We start from the raw sequence: 22,305 nt of genomic DNA, 5'->3' as shown, positions 1-22,305 counted from the left end.
AAGACATTCATCTGATGGGAATACACTGGTGCAACATATGGAGGGGGCAGATCCTTTCTAATGTGGAGAGTCAGATGTGAATGTTTAGTTTTCGACCTTCAAAGTAATTTCCATCTGAATGGCCTGTGTAGATCTCGTCCCAGTAATGTGATGCATTTTGGACAGACTGGTAGTCACTGCATTACTAGACTACATAGGCTTATATAAAATAGACATGCTGTAATCACACAGAGTGGCTCATGTCTCTTTTTTGGCATTATTAATGCAACATAGGCTACTCAAGGTGTCTATCAAAAGTGACAGTTTCCTTTGTGGAATCTGCACTATTTAAGGAGAAAACCAGAAAATCCAGGCATATGGAATATTATTTAAAAATGAATGGCACATATTGTGTGACAATGCAAACGCCAAGTAGCCTCCAAAGCAAGATCTTAATTACTTCATTAAGATGGCCTGAAAAAGTATTGAGACAAATAAGAAATCAATTAAAGGAAAATGCACAGTATTTAAATATACCCCTAAATGCAATATATTTAGTGACGTGTAAACTTTTAAAAACAATATAATGTCATCAAACAGCACTGCACGTTTCAGTTATGGATACATAACTGACCCTCCTCGTTCGCATCAATGAGGGTTGTGAAAGAGGCACATGGTGCCTTCAGGGGCTGTCGGACGAATAGTATTTTTCTGTTGAAGTGTAAATTTACGACCCAATTAAGTGAAGCACGTGCTTTATATGTAAACACAGTAGTTGTTATAATCGTGTGTGCGAGGCTCATTTTTATACTCCAGTTGCAGCACGAAATACCCGCGTGCCAGTTTGTGGTTTGAAAGCCGGATGCAAGAGCCGGCTGCGAGCTCGCGGAGCCAACGACCACTCCGCACTCCAACGTCACTTGCGTAACGTCTATGCACGTAGAGGGCGGGGCTTATGGTTACATACGTCGTGGAGACCTATGGTTTAGACAAAAGTGAGCTGTCCGGTCTGCTCTGTAGTTTCTTGTCCAGGTAGATTCTCAAAGTCAATAAGTCATAAAGATGTCGGTGGTTAGTGGAGCTCTGAGCAGAAATGTTTTGGCTATCAGGAATTCTGGCGTGATGGTGGTGAGTACAACATATTTTCATTCAGTCTTAGTATTGAATACGCCTATTACTATCTGCTTCACCGTAAAGTGTGTATTAGATCAGCAGTTTGGGCATTGAGCAGTAGCGGTCATTATCAATACACCATAATAAACGCGTCGTGAATCTATCTATTGTGAATGAGCTGAGCTGTTGTACAACCCTCCCTCCCATCAAAGACTTGGATATCAAATGGGAACGGCTTTTCTAGCAGTTACAGGACACACATATCTCGTTACTCCTCCTAAGTATACAGGAATGTGTAAGTTATTGTGCTGATGTCCTTATTCCACCGTCCTGAAAGAGTCAGTTAGGTAACTAAAGACTGCCAAGTGATGTAACGCTTTCATGTTAGTTCATCTATGCTGCCACTAGGGGGAGTCGCTATACCTGCTTATGAAAGGGAGTACATGAACTGACAATATAACCAGATAAAACATGATACACTCTGAAATGATGTATCAAAGTTGAGATTTTAAAAACGAGTTTAGAGATTATTATTATTATTATTATTATTATTATTATTATTATTATTATTATTATTATTATTATTATTATGTTTTGGTATCTTTTTGTTTAATATATTAGTTAATTCCTCTACATTTTGCTATAAAGCACTTATTGTTAAAATCATTATTTTAGACTCATGAAATAAAAATAAAGCGGATTTGTAGTTGTTGTTTGTGTGAGTCAAACTATTGGTAATAAGTAGGATCCTCTGGTGTTACAGGATAGAATTACCAAGAGCTTCCTATTTTCACCCCAGTTGACTCAAATAGCAGCGAGGTCATGTTACGACGCGCTCGTTTACTAATAACTCTTGATTTTATAGCTTTTGATTTTAGTCTTAACTTAAAGAAAGTGCTTTTGTCACAGGGATACATGAGAAAAGATCTGGAGGAATTAAAAATGTAAAGAAAAAAAAGTCATGACCTATGCCAACTAGAATCATACTTCACCATGATTCATAAATACTGCCTGTCTTGTTTGTTACTATCTGTGATGCAGATGGTGAGGCACGCCCAGACGGCCGCTGCCCCGGCGACTGAACCCAGGATCAAGAAGTTCCAGATTTACCGCTGGGACCCAGACACCGCTGGAGACAAACCACGCATGCAGACCTATGATATTGATCTCAACACGTAAGTCATAAACAGAACAAAGGTTGAGCTGTATTTTTCTTTTTACATGAATGGAATCAATGTAAACATCTATGTTCCTGTTGTATAGCTGCGGTCCAATGGTTCTGGATGCCCTCATTAAGATCAAGAATGAGATTGACCCCACACTCACATTCAGACGCTCCTGCCGTGAAGGTAAAACCATCAGAAAAGATTCCATTTGCACATAATAATGTCAACAATTTCCACTCAGATGAAAAGGGCAATCAAAAGAAATTAAACATATTAAAAGGTCTGTTTAAATGAATCTTCTTGCCAGATGCTGGTCATCCATTGATTGTGTTTTTCTTCAGGCATCTGCGGTTCATGTGCCATGAACATAAATGGAGGCAACACACTGGCGTGCCTTAACAAAATTGACACCAACGTAAGCAAACCCACCAAAATCTACCCGCTCCCACACATGTATGTGGTCAAAGATCTGGTGCCTGTAAGTATCCTAAGTGAAGTATATATGTGAATTTAAATGAAGAAGTGCTACAGCAGATGATGGTGAACGGCTTGTGAAAGTAGTATGAATAATAGAATGACATATGGGGCATTTTTTGGTTGTTTGAGTTCCTGTTGTGAGTTCCTTGTCTGATTTCTATTAGGATATGAGCAACTTCTATGCACAGTACAAATCCATCGAGCCCTACCTGAAAAAGAAGGATGGCTCTGAAGAAGGGAAGGAGCAGTATTTCCAGTCGGTGGAGGACAGGCAAAAACTGGTAATTACACCATCTTACTGTGATCATTTCATCGCCAGGATTTTAGCCAGCGTACCACAGAAATGGTCAGCCAACCACACGCGTGTACCTGCGGAAATATTGATCAGGATCACACTTTTAATGACTGCATCATGATTTATCTGCCTGCGGATTCATAGTCTTCTCTACCAACAGGACGGCCTGTATGAGTGCATCCTCTGTGCTTGCTGCAGCACCAGCTGTCCCAGCTACTGGTGGAACGGAGACAAATACCTGGGACCTGCTGTGCTAATGCAGGTGGGTTATTATTAAATTAAATTCAATGTTTGATAACAGGGGTTAGAGTTCACAGCCGCACATGTAGTGCTCGTTGCAAACCAGAGAGAGAAAACGTTGGTGGATCCTTTCAACTAGTGAACATTTAGCTTGATGGCAAAAGCCACGTTGTAAGTGTTTAAAAGGAGTTTTATACATCTCACTCTCACTTGTGCTTTCGCTCATCGCTGTCAACTATTGGATGTTGACATGCTGATGTCGGTCACACTCAACATTTTTTCCAGCTGAGGTTTGCAATGCGATGCAAATGCGGTCACGAGTGTAAGAGGAATCATGTCATAAGTCGTTGCATAACTGTCGAGATGTTGTTTTAAGTTTTAAAAATAAATTCAAAAATTAGTCATGAAGGAGCAAACGGCAACTGTGTCGTTGTCTCACAGGCATACCGCTGGATGATTGACTCCCGTGATGAATTCACAGAGGAGCGTCTGTCTAAACTTCAGGACCCGTTCTCTCTCTACCGCTGCCACACCATCATGAACTGCACGAAGACGTGTCCCAAGGTAATGAAAAAAACGTGACTGCAGACACTCCCTCGCAGAGTTAATATGTTTAAGTCTCTCACTGTCCGTTTGGCACACTGCTCCGCAGGGACTCAACCCCGGGAAAGCCATCGCAGAGATCAAGAAAATGATGGCGACTTACAAAGAGAAGAAAGCAGCAGCTTCATGAACACGTGGCTGCAGAGATCAGCGAATAATATCTTGAACTAAGTTAATATGAAGGGACAAACCAACCAGGAACTCTGGCCTACATAAGCACCTTTTTATGATTTTAGTGTGTGGGTGTGTGTGTGAGATGTGAGCGTGTGGATGAGACAGGAATATTTGAGAAAAGGGTGCTGAGAAGAACTGTGGAGCTAAATATTTTGAGTGATGCATCATGTTGGAACATATATCTGCAGTTTGTCTGCCTAGTTAGTAGACTGTTTCATTGACTCATTGGCGCATGAAATTCTAGACTGTAAATATTTGATTATGTGTTCATTAAGGATGTGCTGGGCTCATTGTGTAAATTGAATGTATGTTTTTGGATCATGGAAACAAACGTATTACTCTTCTGTTGAATAAACAATATTGAAGCATGTAATGGGACATTGTTAATGGCTGAAAGACAATTTCCATAGCAGGTGAAAGACAAGTGGAATTAGTAAGTATTAGTTATTAATAATGGCTCCATTCCATTCAGGAGTGCCATTTCCACAGCTCTGTTCACGCACTGACATTGCTTACTGGTAACATGAATGAATAAAGTCATCTTTAATGTTATTAAGACCTGTGTGCTTGCTGCTGATGGTCTATTGGAATGTGGGCACTATTTGTCCGTCTGGGGAGAAATTACTGACAAGCTGCACGGGACAGTAACAAGGTTCAAATCACTGCTCTCTAAAAAAGCAAGTGCAATGCAGTGGGAGAATAAACAGCTGGCAATGGGATTCCGATACCTCTCCACAACCCAAACATTGTTCTTATAAATGGCTTATTATCAGCACTTTGTGAAGAATACCCCAGAAATAGCAATAAGTGGGGGTTTCTGTGAATTTGTAGGATATAACTGGCAAAAGCACTCAAATGAAATTACTGGATTAAAATTCATATGGGGATTTTAAATTCTTTGTTTGGACAAAATATAATTATTAAATCTCTTGGGACATAGAGAAATGGATCTGCTTTTTGGAGGAGCTGGGAATTATGTAAGCATTACAACTCATTGTAGGCTGGAGTTACTGTGACGGTTAGCACACTTTGCATGCATACAATGCATACAACCAGACGGAAACGTCAAGTCAAAATAGACATTTAAATTAAGTACTATAAAATTAAAGAGTTAGAAAGTTCAGAATAAATACAATGAAAGAACTTAGATCTGAAACTGGTATTATGAGTTTCACATGATTATGAAACACACTAAACATAGGTTTCACTTCCATATACTTGGATTTCATCCGTCTGGTTAGAAGGGTGTCTGACACTCGGTACGTCAGGGAGGGAAGGACCGGACCAACCCAGGCAACTGAGTCTGGATTAGAGAGTGGACAATGTTGGTACCAGACACACAGTCCATGGTTGGGCCTCAGGAACGGGAGCCCCTTTCGTGGTCACTGTGAATAGTTTCCACTGAGAAACTGTAGGTGGCGGTAAGGCAACTCACGGATAACACGCAACAGAAGAAGAAGAACAAGAAGTAGACGAGGAAGAAAGAGAGGAAGCGGACCACAGTCAGTAGGAGCTCAGAATGCGGGCTGTAATTTCGGTTCTGATGGTGTGAATGGAAGTAATGCGGAGGCTGTCATCGTGACCAGAGGATGGAGCGACATGGTGAGTGCGTTTATATGTTATGAACGAGCCATTCACTACTCAAACTCAACACAAGTGTTCGCTGCTGGAAGACATAACCACAGAAATATGCACATAAACACAGCTAAAGGCATTCAAGGGTGGTAGTTTCTGTGCTGACAGGTGTTGACTGTTGACAGTTTTATAGGAGGCAGTGGCTGACTTACCTGCGGGTTTTAAGGAGGCAAGGACTGACTTAACTCTAGTTTTTAAGGAGACAGTGGCTGACTTACCTGTGGGTTTTAAGGAGGCAAAGACTGACTTAACTCTAGTTTTTAAGGAGACAGTGGCTGACTTACCTGTGGGTTTTAAGGAGGCAAAGACTGACTTAACTCTAGTTTTTAAGGAGACAGTGGCTGACTTACCTGTGGGTTTTAAGGAGGCAAAGACTGACTTAACTCTAGTTTTTAAGGAGGCAATGACTGACTTGCCTGCGGGTTTTAAGGAGGCAAGGACTGACTGAACTCTAGTTTTTAAGGAGGCAGTGGCTGACTTGCAGGTTTTTAAGGAGGTAATGACTGAAAGAATAATCTGCTCTCAGCAAACTAAATGTAAAGTTACCCCTTTATTCACTAAAACAAACTCCACACTCACCAGGAGCCATGTATAAAGGTAGCACACACCAATACATCTAGTGTGGAGTCTGGACCAGGTTTGTTGACTTTAGCTAAGACTTCATTTTTACCATCATCATCATTAGGCGATCAATTAGGACAACTCTGACTTTGATCAGTATTCAACTGTCTTATCAGTCAGCAATTAAAGTGAGGGCTGTTATTCAAATGCTAATAGTGAGTTTTAAAAGATAATTTAAACTAAATTACAACAAAAAACAATATGGTAGCAGTGGTATAGAGCCAAGCAGATGTTTTGGTTTGTCTGTGTCTGCTTCCACCTGCATTGTAGCTTAACAGAAACACTGCAGTTACTAAGATAACTAACACAGGAAGTAATCAGTGCTTGTAGTGGAAAAAAATAAGTGGCAGTACTCCTTAACCAAATATTGGTGTCAGCCATCTCTGCCTACTGATTCCTATTCATTTGTTTCTGTAATCATCAGTTTTGACTGTTATATTATGATGACTATATTTGATAGTATTCCTATTATAATATATAATATACCAACTGAACCGGCTCTAATACAAACACTACTACAGTAACTCCTACTGCTGCTAAAGCACTGCTGCCGTGTGTACCGTTAGTAAGTAAATATAAACCAGACTGATAAATCTGCCTTTACTCTCTTCAGGATTGGCGTATCTGTAGGCTGATTAGTAACATGTAATGGAGATGGCAAACTTGAATAGAGCCATGTACTGTATGTGTCAGGCTCGCCCACCAAACTGTTGAGTACAATCTGTTGGCTCGGCCTGTACATGAAGCTGCTGTAGTGTTATTTGAGGTTGCGGGTTGTTTTTGCATTCTCAGCACAGATGACTGTCTTGTGTCTGTCTAGTCATTTGAGGATTGTCGTTCCCTTTTTTTTTTTTACATCACTACATCAGGGCACAGCTGATTGGACAGAGCAGGATATATAAAGTCATATTTGTAGGGATAAAGTATCCACCATGGCCCCTCTCCTCCAAACGTTGGGGGCCTTTTTTTAAGTTATTGGTTTCTGCCTGAGACAAAAGTGTTTTGTTAGGTACATTATTATGACATCAGATGGTCTGACTTACAGCATACCACAGTGAATGACCTTTTTGGTCAACTGGCCTAGTTACAGCATGGCAAGCATGTGATATGGCAAAATAACTCACCATGTGCTCAATACCCACTGATAAGCTTTCACGTGATAATACCACAATCATGTGTCGCTGCTTATTATCACAAAACGGAAGACTTACTTCTTTGGTTTTCTTCTTGTGTATGTTGTGATATGTGTGAAGAATAACCCGTCAGTAGAAACAAGTAAGACACAGATGATGAGAGCAAGTGTTCTGGTGTCTTTGCTGAAAAAAACTAAGTCTCAAATAAAACACTTTATATGTGTGTATAAATATTTATGCTGATGGGTTGGGCTGCCTTCCCTGTCAGGTGGTTGCTGCCATCATACCTATGAACGAACCACAAATTCCTTATATTAAAGTGACTATAAAAGACAAATAACTAGTCTTTGTGTTCATGTGCCCTGCGGGCTTGGTTTGCCGCTGGCGGCCACAGTGGTGGGTCTAAATCCGGTTCAACAAGTAGGTCTCGCGGTCATGTGTCGTAGTCAGGTATGGGGCGCGAGAGGTAAATCCAGCTGCTGCGATAGGAAAGATCGAGGCGGCGAGCGGGCTGGAAATTTGCTCACGCTAGCTTGTTATAATTTTGTGCAATAATATATATATTAAAGACGTTGTCGGTAAGATGCTCTTCTTTTCTTTTTTACCCTGAAATGTCTTAAAACGAATATATGGATCGAGCTTTCCACATCTACGAGGCGGAAATGAGGATCCGGTTTCACCGAGTTAAAAGACTCAATTGACTTTAGTCCAGTTAGTGTAATCTTTTCGGTTACTGTGTGCTGTTAATAACTCATATGAGCTTTACTGTGAGTTTAGAGCAAACGTTATGGGATATGTTTATCTCCTTTGTAGCCGTTAAAAGTCTCTGCAGGTACTCAGTGTTTACATCGTGTGTGTGTGTGTGTGTGTGTGTGCGTGTGTGTGTTGTAAGGTCGTTACAGTTTACGGTCCCACTATCTCGCATGTTTTTCTTTCTTTTTCTAGAATGTCTCTTCTCTCTAAAAAGACATGAGCCAGACTGAGATGTCCTGCTGTTGAATTCATACAAAAGATCTCAAACAAGCCACCAAACTGTTTAACTTGAATGTGGACTAGACCCCTGCCCTGTGTGGTTTGGGTGTGTGCTGTGCTGCTCAGTTCAAGTCACAGTTGTCCTGTTCTTTAGGTGGAGTGGACGAGCCGCAGAGCGGACTCCCCTCACCCAGTCCAAGAGACCTGCTGCTCAACCCCGACTCACACATGGTAAGGACCTCCCTACTTAACCGATAATGGTGTGACATCGAAGAGTCGGATACGGACAATAAAGCAAATAAATGTGGGAAAATCTAGCAATATAAGTGAAGCTGTAGTGGCAGAATGCTTCGCTTGCTTTATGTGGTGTGAAAACTCAGATGTAGAACACAGATCGCCTACAGATCTACAGATACAAAGCAATCAGTTGCTGTATTTATTTTCTGTCTCATTGAATTCAGGTATTACTGATTAAAGCCGCTGTCCCCATCAGACTTTTGACAGTGGCTAATTTATCATCTACTGTTGGGGATCACAAGCTGCATGGAACTTAACTTTCTAACTCCTTTGCTCCACCAGGATGTTCAGGGGTATAAGTGGGTTCGTTGGCGGGTGTGGTTGTGTCGTCTGGCTGCCGTGCTGTCCTTGGGCCTCCTCCTGCTCGTGTTTCACTGGCGCCCGCGGCTTGCTGTCCTCGCCCGTTGCTGCTCCTGCCCTCTGGCACTGGCGGATATTCTGTTAATAAGAGTGAGAGAAAACCAAATGTCACCTTGTCTCACGTTTTCCTTTTATGTCCTTTAAAAGTATTTGCCTCACAGGCAAGGAATACACTGTATACTTGTACGTTTTGGCAACATTCACAACATGCCTTGGCATAAATGTCCCCACATTTACCAGCTTTAGGTTTCAGTAAATACCTCATCTTGCTTCATCAGCTTCTGACCATTATTTATTACCCAGGCTGTCTACCATCTACTTGATTCACATGGTCTTACTGGGTGGAACGTTGCATTAAGATGTTCCCATATTTGCAAACATCCACCTCTAAAGCTGGTGTAGATGTCCTCATTCCATAATTTGTCATGGGACCTAACCAACAAATACAAAGCATTCTGATCAGCCGCCATGAATGATTGTGTAAGTATGGCTAATTTCCAGAAATGTGATGAATCCGTGTCTTTTTCCCCCTTCAGGACACGTTTAGCCAGCATCACGTGGTGGAGGTCCTCACAGAAGAGATCGAGGAAGGCAGGTCAGCCACACGTCTCTGTCCCTCTGACAGCACCACCTTTAGCCTTGCAACACTTGTATATGTGAGAAAAACTGTTTAAAAAGACAAAAGGAAGCCTGTTGTCAGCTTGACTTACTTGATTTGTCCCTTTCAGTTTGGACTTGTTGGTAGAACCGGAGGACGTTGAATGGAGAGATGAAGTTCAGCTGCATAAGGATGACGTAAGGAAGAAGTGAACATTTGGCAGAATAAAGTGCTGAATGCTCTTCTTTTCCCAGGATGAACGTGACTTATTATTGTGTTACAGAAAACGCTGCTGCGCTACTACCTGTTTGAAGGACTGCGCTTCATCTGGCTAGAGAAGAAAGGAGCTTTCTGTCGTGTCAGGTACTGAAACGGGCCTTTAACCAGGGCTATTCAGCTATATTGTTCAGGGGGCCACATTGTCAGAAAGCTAAGGGACCACTTTCTGTCCTCGTAAATGAATGCCTTTTTGTCTTTCTGCTAATTTGTGTTCATTGGGTATACCATTCCCGACAGACACTCCAGATATTACACATATTCTTCTTCATAACAGGACAATAAAGACCTATGCCTTTTACCCTGGGTGCCTGGTTATGTTCTAAAAGGGGGGACCAAATATGAGCGATACATTTTTTGTAATTTAAAAGTGTTTTCCTGCAATTCTACACAAACTAAACTCTTGGATTCAACAGCCACCTGCACTAGTCGTGACTGGTTAGGCTGAGGGCGCTATGAAAATCAACTATGCATCAAGAATGGTTCATTACCAGAAAGTTTATGAGACACAGAGCGTGGACGTAACCATAGAAACTCACTCCTGCATGCGTGCACACGGTGTAAGACGAGCGGTAGAGACGCTGATTGAGATTATTCTGAGCCGCATGCAAGGAAATAAATGACTATATATTAAATTTGTGAATATTTCTCACTTTCACCCTGATGGTCTCAATGGCTTGCTGCTGCTCCGCCTCGTCTGTTCTACAGCCATTTATGTATCACAGATGTAGAAAAGCTCTTTTCACGCCACAACATGATCAGTTATGCATTTGTTTGTCACTGCCCAAGGAAATGAAGGATGTAGTGTGGCACAATGTCCGTTATATGCAGGATCTTTTCCTTAGGTTAAACTTGGTTGGCGGGCCGGAGTTGGCCCGTGGGCCGCCAGTTGATTAGGCCTTCTCTAGAGTACTGAGCAGCTAGTCAGACTGTATATTTGGATGAAAACTGTTTTTAGGCAGTGCTACTTTCTGCTCATACTCTATTATTATTATTATATTTAGGATATACAGTATAGCTAGAAAGTCTTATTAACCTGAATGTTGAATTCTTCTGTCTTTGCACATAGTGTCCTCAATGAGGACTGGACCCGCAAGGACCTGTATGGCTACCGAAATGGCCTTAGTCACCTGGAGCAGAGCTTGAGGTAAGAAAGGATGTACAATTGTGGAAATAAACAGATTATTTAATTTGGATTGCAGTGCTGAGTAATGTCATGAATTCTTTCAGAAGGAGCATGTATGGGCCCAACCTTGTTGATGTGCCTGTGAAGCCTTACATGAAACTGCTATTTGAGGAGGTGAGACAGAAACATTCTTTTATACTGCCTGGCTCAGATTTTTTGGAATGTTTGAAATTATATTTATTCAACAACAAGGTGATGTCTGCCCTTAATGTCTGAAATTGAACGCAGTCCTTTCTTCTGTCTCTCTCTTTAATTGCTCCTTTAGGTCCTCAACCCATTCTATGTGTTCCAAATGATCAGCATCACCCTGTGGATGACTGATCACTATTATTATTATGCCATATGCATATTTATCATCTCAATTTTCTCCATCGCTATCTCACTTTATGAAATCCGCAAGGTGAGCCTGAAGTAGAGTGTTAAAAACAATTGTGAGTTTAGCTCTGGATATGGATAAAATCATATATGTACATTTTACTCCACAGCAAAGCGTCACCCTCCGCAACATGGCTCGGTTTGTCACAAATGTCACCATACGGAGAAACTCAGGAGGTGAGTTTTTGCAAATGTATTCATCTTCTAATGGGAATCTCTTGTAGTTTTCAGAAAAAATGTGGCATTGTGGATGTTGTTATTTGATTAATATTCATGTTGACTTGGTGTTAACATGAGTTATCCAGTTATGTTGTTGAACAGCGGCAAAAATGTTACAATAATTAAGAGCTGAAGACTTTTGTCACAAAAAGAGTTTTAGCCTCCGAGGAGTTGTTGAAGATGTTGAAAGGTTTGATTCAAAGCCATGGTTTCATGCACTGATAAGGGGGTCAGAAAGAGAAAAACATGGGTTTGGATACTGATACTGTACCCAGGTGTTGTTTGAGATTGGAGACAATAAAAGTTTCTATGTTTTCTCCATAAATAGATGCATCTCTTCAATATTTCAGTTCCCTTTTTCTCAAAATTGAAAGTCAGTCGTAAGACTAACTGTAGCAGATCTCTTGTAGAGTTATCTCTGGGATTCCATAACCATTATTTATACATGTATTTGTATCTACTTTGTCCTCCATAGAAATGGAATATAATATTCATAGCTACGTTTTCCTTGGTGTGTTGTTGTTGGCTTAGAATGAGCCCTTCGTACCTACATATGGAGCAGGTCCTGTTTACGGAGTCCACCATGTTGCACCGCCATGTTTCTACAGTAGACCACAACGGACAAACCAAACACAGCCTGTAGTCTAGCAAGAACCAAGAAGAAGCCAGTTCTCCGCCACGCTTCTGAAACTGCAGCAGCACGAACTGCAGAGTGCAAAACCGTGGTACCGCCAGCTGCTGTCTCACGATTTTGCTTCTTAAGTAGTGTTTTATGGTAATGATGGCCTCTGAGAGAGGAGAAGAGCGTTACCATGGTTTTGCATTTGACAGCTCAGTTTACCACGAGGTTTTTGCCATCGTGGGTAAAAGTAAGGAAGTAAAAGAGGAAGGGGTTTTGTTTTATTGGGCCAAGTAAAGTTGTGTACTTTCAACCCAGGTCCCTCTACAAGGCATTCATTCCGAGTTGTGTGTTTTTCTCAGTGGAGGAGTGTGTGAGCTCGGTGGACCTGGTCCCCGGAGACTGTCTCATCATCCCTCAGGATGGTCTGCTGCTGCCCTGTGATGCTGCCCTGCTGGCTGGGGAGTGTCTGGTCAACGAGAGCATGCTCACAGGTGATCAACAAACCGCAACACCACAACAGGCAGAGTGCCTCTGTTTGCCACTTTTGATGTCGGATAAAAAGCTCTTTAAGGCTGCAATTATGTCACGTTTCACAGCCTGATTAGATGCTGATTAGAGCCACAAATTGGCCATCAAAAGTGATTTATAAGTTAAGTGCACACTGATGCCAGTTCCTCAAAGGAATGAACTACTATATATATCCTCGAGGTAAGTGGGGGTTCATGCCTTTGATTTCTTGCCCCTCAGTTAATATGGTATGACACAATGTTTATTCATTGTGTACATTTGTAAATTTTACACAGCTGCTTTGTCAGGAAATAAAGAAATATAAAATAATTAAAAGAAATGAACTGTACAGCAAACAAACATTATAAATCATGTGCCTCCACATAGAGGGGAGTCTCAAAGGAAAAAGGGTGTGGGGGTGAAAATAAATAATACCTTTTTTATTTCTCATTCAAATTGGTACAGCACCAAATCACTTTGGTAATCTAAAATTAGTAATTAGAGGAGCCCATTGTGTATACTTTTCATGTCTTGCCATTGATATAGTGTGGATCTTCTTTTTTTGTGTGCCAAGAATAAAAAAGATATGCAACAAATAAGCTTTTCTTTTGCCCACAGTTCAATCAGGCATTCTTCCTATAATATTAAACAATGGGTTTAATAGTAAATCATTTTTCAATATGGCAAGTTTTTCTACAGGATTTTTACATCTTATTGTTTGGCAAACAACTCAAATCTGAAGTGAAACCTGGTTGCAGTTCAGTATAATTTCTGCCTAGAAAGAAACAAAAAGGTTCTTCTTCTGTGATTCAGAAGAAAATCTTTTCACAGTCTTTCTTCCAGCTTGTTTTACATCTTCCTGTGAAGAGTCACTGTCGTCATTTCTGTGTCCAGGTGAAAGTGTCCCAGTGCTGAAAACGGCACTGCCCACTGGTGAGGGGAGGTACAGCTCAGTGACCGACCGCAGACACACCCTCTTCTGTGGCACCCAGCTCATTCAGGCAAAAGGTGGCGGGCCGGGGGGCAGAGGTGCTGTTGCTGTGGTTACAAGCACCGGTGAGTAGTATTTAAGTGTGATGCCAGTGAAGTGTTAGGATAACGTGGAGGTTCTGACATATACTCGTGCTGTGGAGCAGTTTTTACATGAGCAGGTCCTCGTTTGGTTTGTCACACACAGGAGGACGTGCATGCGCACACGTGCCCACGAGTTATAAACCACACAATGGTGTCTCCAAACATCCATTTCAAAAACTCTCATGCAACATGTGCAAAATAAGTCTCCTTTATCCAGTCGTGTGCTCACTTTTAACCAACACATGCAATTTCGCTAAAACCTAACTATAATTTTTTTTAGACTTGTCCAGACTTGTAGTGCATGACTGGTTATGTTTTTTTTTATTTTAGATTTTAGCCAATATGCATGTGTTTCAGAAGTAGTGAGACTGGGACTGCACAAATTATGAGAGAGTTTATAATTAATTAATCAAGAATTTTCCGTTTTTTAATTATTTTTTCGCTGTGGAGGCATTTGAAAAAAAACAAGAATTCACGGTAACACGGGGTGAGTAATTGATGTACAAATAGTATTTTTTGGTGGGGGTGTACCTTTTAAGATCTTAACTTTGCTTTGAAGTCAAGCCAGTTCTCCTGCTTGTATCTCACCCTCAGGGTTTTTCACGGCCAAAGGGAGCCTCGTCAGCTCCATTTTGTATCCTCAACCAATCGACTTCCACTTCTACCGAGATTCTTCCATTTTCCTGCTCATCCTGGGTTTTCTGGGTAAGAGCTTTAACTGTGACCTGCCTCATTTAGTTTCAAGAGTGTATGACGAAGCTAATGTTTTTGCTTCGTCAAATGTATTTGCAGCTGAATTACATTTTTCTTGTCCTTGTTGCTTCAGCTTTTATCGGCACCATTTACAGCGTTGTGATCCTCTACAGAGACAATGTAAGTGCAAGCCACAATGCAAGGACCACATATGTTCTGGCCTGTCGTTGTTTGGCCTGCCAACCATAAAGAAAGTGATATCACTGACTTCTGCCTGGATGTATGTCCAGGTGGAATGGAGGGAATTGGTCTTTCGGAGCCTAGATATTGTGACCATCGCAGTGCCTCCTGCCCTCCCTGCTGCCATCACCACCGGCACTATCTACGCCCAGCGCAGGCTGAAGAGCCAGGGAATCTTCTGCATCAGTCCACCACGCATCAACATCAGCGGCAAGGTCTCACTCTTCTGCTTTGACAAAGTAAGGGGGAGTCCATTACTTGAAGTCTACATGGAGAACAGCCACTTGACCTGTTGAAGTTGCCTTTCATCAGAGTACTTTTGTTTCTCCAGACAGGAACTCTTACCGAGGAGGGTCTGGATGTGTGGGGAGTGATGGAGGGGGGACCTGCTGGATTCTCAGAGCTGATCCCAGATCCCAGCCTCCTGTCCCCAGGACCCATGCTCTCAGGCCTGGCCTGCTGTCACACTGTGACGTTGTTACACGGACAGCGCCTCGGAGACCCTCTGGAGCTCAAGATGGTGGAGTCCACTGGTTGGGTACGACACTAAAAGCTTATTGTATTTACATTCAGGGGTACTTAACAAGAACAAGGTATTGTTTGAACATTTTCAATGATAGTATTGATGCATGCCCACAGCTGGTACTGATACTAAAACAATACTTGTTTTGATACCTTACTGCCAAATGGGTTTGTCAGTCTTTTTGGCATTTAATGAAAGAAACCAAAGCACTCAGATGTTGTCTAGACACAAGAAGAACTGGGATCTAAGATTTGGGGGAAATTATTTAAATCTGTTACTGAGTATCAGTAATAAACAAGACTGAACAAGACCGCGTATCCAACCAGACATTTTCAATACTCTTTACTACAACTTCGGTCAGTACCACAATAGTATTGACGTCGGATATACAAAACCTCATGCTTGACCCACAGGTTACTTGGAAATAAATGCCAATATCGATAGTTTATTTGAAATATTTTGTTTGTATCAGGTACGCAACATTGACAATTGTCAAACATGACTTTCATTTTGGCCATTATCACCTATCAGTGTGAATGGATATTGCAAATAAAAAACACACTTCTGTGTAATCGCAAGAGCCACTTCTGTTTTTTGCATGAGCCATCTTACTGTGAACTCTTCTTACAACACATTAATGTAAATGAGTATCTTCACATTGTATCTAATTTGGCAGACACTCCATGAGCCAGACGGCGATGGAAACGTCCTGGATGCAGAGTTTGGAGGCCACAGAGTTTTGGCTGTTTTGAGACCTCCTGCTCAAGGAACTGTGAGTGTCCCTCCCATTACTCTCATAGTGATGGATCAGTAGGGCTTGTTTGTTATTCATGTCAAATCCACTTTAACTGAATTAAATCAAAACACTTGGTACGTCAGCAGTTACGTTGTGTATTTTGCTTTGTTACTGTGTCAATATCTGAGTTTCCAGTTATACATATCTGTTATTCCTCCTTTTCTTTTTGCTGTCAGTTCACCAGCGAGGCGTTGGCCATTGTTCAGAGGTTTCCCTTCTCCTCGGCCCTGCAGAGGATGAGTGTGGTGACGGTGGCCCGCGGGGGACACTCGGCTCTCGCTTTCATCAAAGGATCCCCAGAGATGGTGGCTAGCCTCTGTCGAGCAGAAACCGGTCAGCAACATAACATTTATAATATAATGAGAAGAACGCTTTAATGTCTAAATATATAACTGTAGTCCAGAATGTTCAGTGATTTGAATTGAAAACAATTTTGCAGTGTTTACTGTCTCCTCTTGCATTTATACTAAACAGGATGCTTAATGTTTACAGTGCCGGCGCAGTTCTCCAGCAAACTGTGCAACTTTTCCAGTGAAGGCCTCAGAGTTCTTGCACTCGCCTGTAAACCAGTAGACGGGAACACTGACCTTACGACTATGGAACGGTGAGAACCCAGTCTGTTTCTGGCTTCTTTATTGCTCGTTTTATAGACTCATTTTCTTATACCCGAAGATCATTTCAAATCATCAGGTCATACTGAAATGCAGCTGTTTGTCTTTCTGCAGAGAGGAGGTAGAGAAAGACATGCAGTTCCTGGGCTTATTAATGATGAAGAATCTGGTAAAACCAGAGAGTGCCAAGGTTATTGACGTCCTGACACTGGCAAACCTTCGCACCGTCATGGTTACTGGTGAGAGATATCTTGCACTTCCTCTTTTTTTTATTTTTTTTTATTTAGGCATTCATTTGGAGGCATTGACTTAAAGTCCCAGTCGGCAACATTTTTTTTTATCATATTCATTGAAGCCGACACTATGCTCCGATAGAACAACATAACTCATCCGGTTTTAGAAAAAGCGTGCCTCTACGTGCACGTAGAGCCCCAAAAAATCAACAGAGCCTGGATCATCCTGTCCAATCAGCACGCAGGGCTGTGTTCATCACACAGAGCCCCTCCCCCCTCGGGTCATACCACTATCACAGGGGGGAGGCGGAGGGAAGTAGCAGCAAGCTTCCAATTCCTCGTTAAAAACCGAAACGAGGAGGTCCAAAACAACCAAGGAAAAGAAAACACCGGTGGAAAAGAAGGAAAAAAAGAGATTGCGACGGTGCCCGTGATAAAACCAGAGTCAACATCGGGACCCGCCTTTCAAAGGTGGCGTGATCTAAGGGATTTCAAAGGGCACGAAGTCGAGGGGAAGGAGTTCGGTGGTCATAGGGGAGGAGTTGGAAACATTCAAAATCTGACAGAGTGCCCTTGATCCACCAGACTTGCCGACTGGGACTTTAAATGCCATCAACTGACTCTCATTTCAAATTTTGTTTTGTCCCTCGTCACACAGGGGACAACATCTTAACAGCAGTCAATGTAGCAAAAAGCTGTGGCATGGTAGGATTGGATGAGAAGGTGATCTTCGTCAATGCAACCCCCCCCACTGCCGAGTCCATGCCCACCTTGAAGTTCAGCACAGAATATGGAGGGGCTCCTGCAGCCCAAAGCTCCGTCATCACTCTGGTTGGTCCTACTCAGACACAACACTGCTCCTCAGTCTGTTTTGGCTGCTATTGTTGATGCTTTTCTGTTCTCCTCTCAGGGCCTTTACCAGAGTGGTTTTGACTATCACCTGGCTATTAATGGCAAGTCATTTGCTGCCCTCTGTGATCACTTCCCTGAGTATTTGCCAAAGGTAATGTATGCTATGTTATCCCAACAGGGATATTCACACAATGGACCATGCTAATCTATAAAAAGACACATGCCTACAAGAACTAGGGGAATAGTGACAGCGATAACTATTCAATTAAATTGGTTCAAACTGAGGCATTACACTAATGTACCGTTTTCCTTTTGATAACATAGATAATGTTTGTGCAATCAAGTGTTTGTTAAATCTACATGTTCTTGACATGCTTACATTGCAGGTTTTGATGCGAACCACTGTATTTGCACGCATGGCTCCTGACCAGAAAACCCAGCTGGTGAAGGAGCTGCAGAAACTGAAGTGAGTTCACACACAAAAAGGGAAGGGGAGGAAAAACGCAGTACAGAAAGACCAGTGTGGGAATATGCCAAGAGCAACAGAGAATTGAGGATTAGGGCAAATCAGACCATCATTAACCTGCAGTCCCAACATTCACTTGAGATATAGAAAATTGATTGATATATAAAAATGTCAGGTCTAACAGTCTGAGATGTATTACTGGTTGGCAAAGACACAGCCTGGATGTGGTAATCCCAGTTTGCAAATGCCATCTAGTGGCCATTAGAGGAAACTTATTTTAGAGCAGTTAAGGGCGTCCCAGTTTTATTATACATGTAAAATCACACGCAAGTATAACATCTATAGAGTTCAAATGAGACACTCTTCTATTACTCCAGCTACCGGGTGGGCATGTGTGGGGACGGGGCCAATGACTGCGGGGCCCTAAGAGCTGCTGATGTCGGTGTTTCCCTGTCTGATGCCGAGGCTTCAGTCGCGGCACCTTTCACTTCCAAGACTGAAAACATCAGCTGTGTGCCGCTGCTTATCAGGTGAGGAAGTCAGAAAAGCAGGTCGTCATGGACGACATCTTTTTGTTTGTGGTACATTATCCACAGCGGAAGAACTAATAACACATTTGTCTTCCTTGTTTGTGCAGAGAGGGCCGCTGTTCTCTGGTCACCTCCTTCAGTCTCTTTAGATACATGGCCATGTACAGCCTCATTCAGTTCGGCTCCGTGCTCATCCTCTACACAGTGAGTCACACCCTCAGTTTCAAAGTGGTCATCATATTGCTGTCATTCATTTGTATGTCCAGTCTTTTTTTTTTCTATAAAAAAACATCATTTTATTTAATTATTGTCTTGTATTTTATGGATCACCGATTTTATTTTCCTCTTCAAAATACATGTCTATGGAGATAGAAAATTTGTCATATAATTTCCATGGAAATGAAGCAACATCCTAGAAACCATCTGAATTACTGTACCACATACACACTCTGATAGCCGTTAACAGAGAAACTGTAGCTCTAGCAGTGATAATGGTAACAGACTACAGAGAATTATCTCTTAAGGTAGTATGGGCAGTACGTCATAAAACCAACAAGAAAATAGTTTGGCATGAAATCAGTGTGATCACAAATTGAGGGTAGCCATGCATGTGGAGATGGGACAATATAGGATTGCGATTTAAAAAAAAAAAAAAAAAACACCCACAATAAGTTGATCGTGGTGAATTTTCATTTTCAGGATATTCATTAATCTTCATGAGTGACTTGAAAAAGCTGTCTAGCTTGCTAACATGGTAAACAAGTGAGAAATGGATCATGACTTAAAAAGTACTGGATACAAAAATAAATAAAAATAAATATTTTAGATGACTGCAAGTAAAGATTTACTCTTAAGAAATTATGTTAATGTAGGATTTGAAAAGACACTCTGCACACCTGTTTGTCTCTGAAAAACATTGCCAGCGTAACAATTTGATGTATTTCAGATAATACCAAAGCCCTCTTATGCACCTCTTGTCAGCCACCAATGAGTCTGGAACTATGAACACACGTGGCTGATCAGCAAAGCATTCTTGCAGTGAAACTTGATGTGTGTGTGTCCAGATAAGGACGAGCTTTGGAGACATGCAGTTCCTGTTCTGTGACCTCTTCCTTGTGACTACGTTGGCCATCTTGATGGGAAAAGGAGGCCCCAGTAATGAGCTGCACCCTTGCAGACCCTCAGCCAGTCTACTGGCCCTGCCTGTCCTGGGCAGCCTCTTCATTCACACCTGCATGACCATTCTGGGCCAGCTGGCTGTGCTCTTCATCACCACTTCACAGGACTGGTCAGTACAAAGGCGCACCACTACAAAGAGCCTTGATTTCAATCCAGTCTAAATGAATGCTTCTCAATTCACCACAAAAGATTCAGTGTGAAGGAAGGACCAGCATCCTGTCTACACTGTAAAACTCCATCCCTTGTGTTTCTTTTTAGGTACATTCCACTTAATTCAACAGTGTTTGGTGCAGCCAATCTGCCCAACATGGAGAACACCAGTGTGTTTTCCATATCAGCTTTCCAGTTCATCATCATGGCTGTGGTGCTCACCAAGGGCTACCCTCACAAGAAACCTCTCTACTACAATGGTGAGTCGTCAGAAATGTCTGAGGATGAGGATTTGGGGTTAGAAGGGTGATGCATGTGGACCCATGCTGGTCAGTTTATACTATGAAGATCTTCACTAAGTTTAATTAGTAATGAGATTCGGGACCCTGAACTAAGATGTGTGTTTTGCTTTCCTTCTCATCTCTCCAGTGATTTTCCTCTGTCTACTGGTTGTCCTCTTTGCCGTGACGACCTGGCTGGTGTTATATCCTGCGCCTGTCATTGGTCAAATACTTCAGCTGTACGACTTCTCCGACATGGGTTTTAAAATGTTGCTCATCGCTGTGGCTGCTCTCAACCTCCTCACTTGTTTTGTTGTAGAGGTAAGCAATGATATGAAACTTTGACATTAATTTCTCTTATGACAATTGTTGATTTTATTTACATGAAAAATAGTTGATTTAATCATGCGCTCCAACACCAGCCAGATGAAATGAATGATATATTGGATTCAACTGATTCTGGGATTCTCTATGACATTAAACTTACACACTGCAGGCAGGACAGATTGCTATACAAAGTCTGTAATATTCTCCTTCCTGTGGTGGATGTTCATTTGGTGTTTGGTTCTGCACTCGGATGATGTGTACACGAGGCATGGGACGACATGAAAATGTCACATCACCAAAATAATTGCAAAATATGCTTAAAATTCCATAAAATTGCAGTAAAACATTACATTACTTTATTAATTGCATCATAGATAGAACGCATCTATATTTTTATGTGAACATGCTCTCATGCCGATATTCACCATTATCCCAATAGTTGAAATTCACCGCAATGAACTTATCGAGTGTTTTTTATCCCGATCCTCGATTAAAATCCTGCATTGTCTCATTCCTAAGGACCATATCAATCTTCCCATTTGAACCAATTTTTCAGCAAGTAAAGGAAAGATCCCAGCATCGCCATGCTCTTCTATTCCCTGTTTATTCTGTTAATAGTGAAAGTATGCTGAAACACATCCTTCGCAGGTTCACTTCTTTTTCAGTGTCGTTCTGATGTAGCATCTGTTCAGATACCAGCTAACCAGTAAACATCTGATCACATGCCTTTATAGACTGTCTTTAGAAAGCCATCATGTGTTAGCAGGGATTAGTTCTCTTCATCGAATCCTCAGATTCTTTAAGGGCTCCTTCATAGAGTAAAATAGTATTCAGCATTAATATTATAAAACTGTAACGAGCATACACAACACCAGGAGACAGCAGACTCCATGCTAAATGAGGCATGTATGACGGGCGGACCAGCGTCTCCTTCTCTGCATCAGATCAACCAAATTAATGAAAATATGCAACTAGAAAAACTGGAATCTTGGCTTTAAATGCAAAACACATGATTTGGTTTGGCTCACTGGGACAGTTGAATGAAACGGAGCCGTCTTATTGTGGAGGTCTTGTTAACTGGACAGTGGCTGTTTTTCTTTTTTATTCCCAGGTGCTCATAGACATGGGTATGCTGAACTGTCTTCGGATGCTGCGTGGAAAGCGTCCGTCCAAGAAGCAGTACAAACGTCTACACATCCTTCTGTCCGAAGCGCCAACATGGCCGCCAATTGATCTAACGCTGTTGCCCACAGATCACACAGTCATCCAATTTAGTTAGCATCCACTTACCTCTCTGTTGGACACTGTCAGTCTCCCAAGCCAAGAAGTGCTGTGAATGGCTACATCCTCAATGCCAATTCTTGTTTACCTGCATTAATAAACTATTTTTATTTAAACTTCTGTGTTTTGAATGTTTTCAGTGTGATTTAGTAGTGTGGTTAAAAGACCATATTACACTGGTGGGCTTGCATGTTTTTGCCAATTAAACAGTTGGTTTGGCC

At 41.8% G+C, this 22,305-nt stretch overlaps 2 protein-coding genes across 3 annotated transcripts; both read left to right on the top strand.

The window, feature by feature from the left end:
* The first annotated feature begins 952 nt into the window (after nt 1-952).
* Nucleotides 953-4,393, top strand: LOC311016755 (succinate dehydrogenase [ubiquinone] iron-sulfur subunit, mitochondrial-like). Its single transcript, XM_084014679.1, has 8 exons — nt 953-1,107; nt 2,134-2,267; nt 2,356-2,441; nt 2,600-2,736; nt 2,900-3,016; nt 3,191-3,292; nt 3,712-3,834; nt 3,923-4,393. The coding sequence occupies exons 1-8, from the start codon at nt 1,042-1,044 to the stop codon at nt 4,001-4,003; spliced, it is 846 nt and encodes a 281-aa protein (XP_083870805.1). The 5' UTR covers nt 953-1,041; the 3' UTR covers nt 4,004-4,393.
* Nucleotides 4,394-5,346: 953 nt separating this feature from the next.
* On the top strand, nt 5,347-22,200 carry atp13a2 (ATPase cation transporting 13A2). Of its 2 annotated transcripts, none has more exons than XM_084016534.1 (29): nt 5,347-5,649; nt 8,563-8,639; nt 8,988-9,155; nt 9,602-9,660; nt 9,794-9,860; nt 9,947-10,026; nt 11,009-11,086; nt 11,170-11,239; nt 11,391-11,525; nt 11,611-11,677; nt 12,701-12,832; nt 13,743-13,904; nt 14,517-14,627; nt 14,749-14,795; nt 14,906-15,094; nt 15,187-15,393; nt 16,055-16,141; nt 16,351-16,507; nt 16,667-16,778; nt 16,900-17,024; nt 17,677-17,849; nt 17,929-18,021; nt 18,257-18,336; nt 18,714-18,866; nt 18,974-19,070; nt 19,931-20,154; nt 20,304-20,455; nt 20,625-20,797; nt 21,915-22,200. In XM_084016534.1, exons 1-29 carry the CDS (start codon nt 5,637-5,639, stop codon nt 22,080-22,082), a joined length of 3,456 nt encoding a protein of 1,151 aa, XP_083872660.1. In that variant the 5' UTR covers nt 5,347-5,636; the 3' UTR covers nt 22,083-22,200. The 2 variants fall into 2 exon arrangements, with proteins under 2 accessions (XP_083872660.1, XP_083872659.1); XM_084016533.1 differs by having other exon boundaries at nt 5,348-5,649; nt 16,055-16,150.
* The last annotated feature ends 105 nt before the right edge of the window (nt 22,201-22,305 follow it).

The sequence above is a fragment of the Eutrigla gurnardus genome (assembly GCF_963514095.1).
Source record: "Eutrigla gurnardus genome assembly, chromosome: 8".
NCBI classification, from domain to species: Eukaryota; Metazoa; Chordata; class Actinopteri; order Perciformes; family Triglidae; genus Eutrigla; species Eutrigla gurnardus.
The sequence above is the reverse complement of the archived record's forward strand: the minus strand, read 5'-3'. Positions and strand labels throughout refer to the sequence as shown.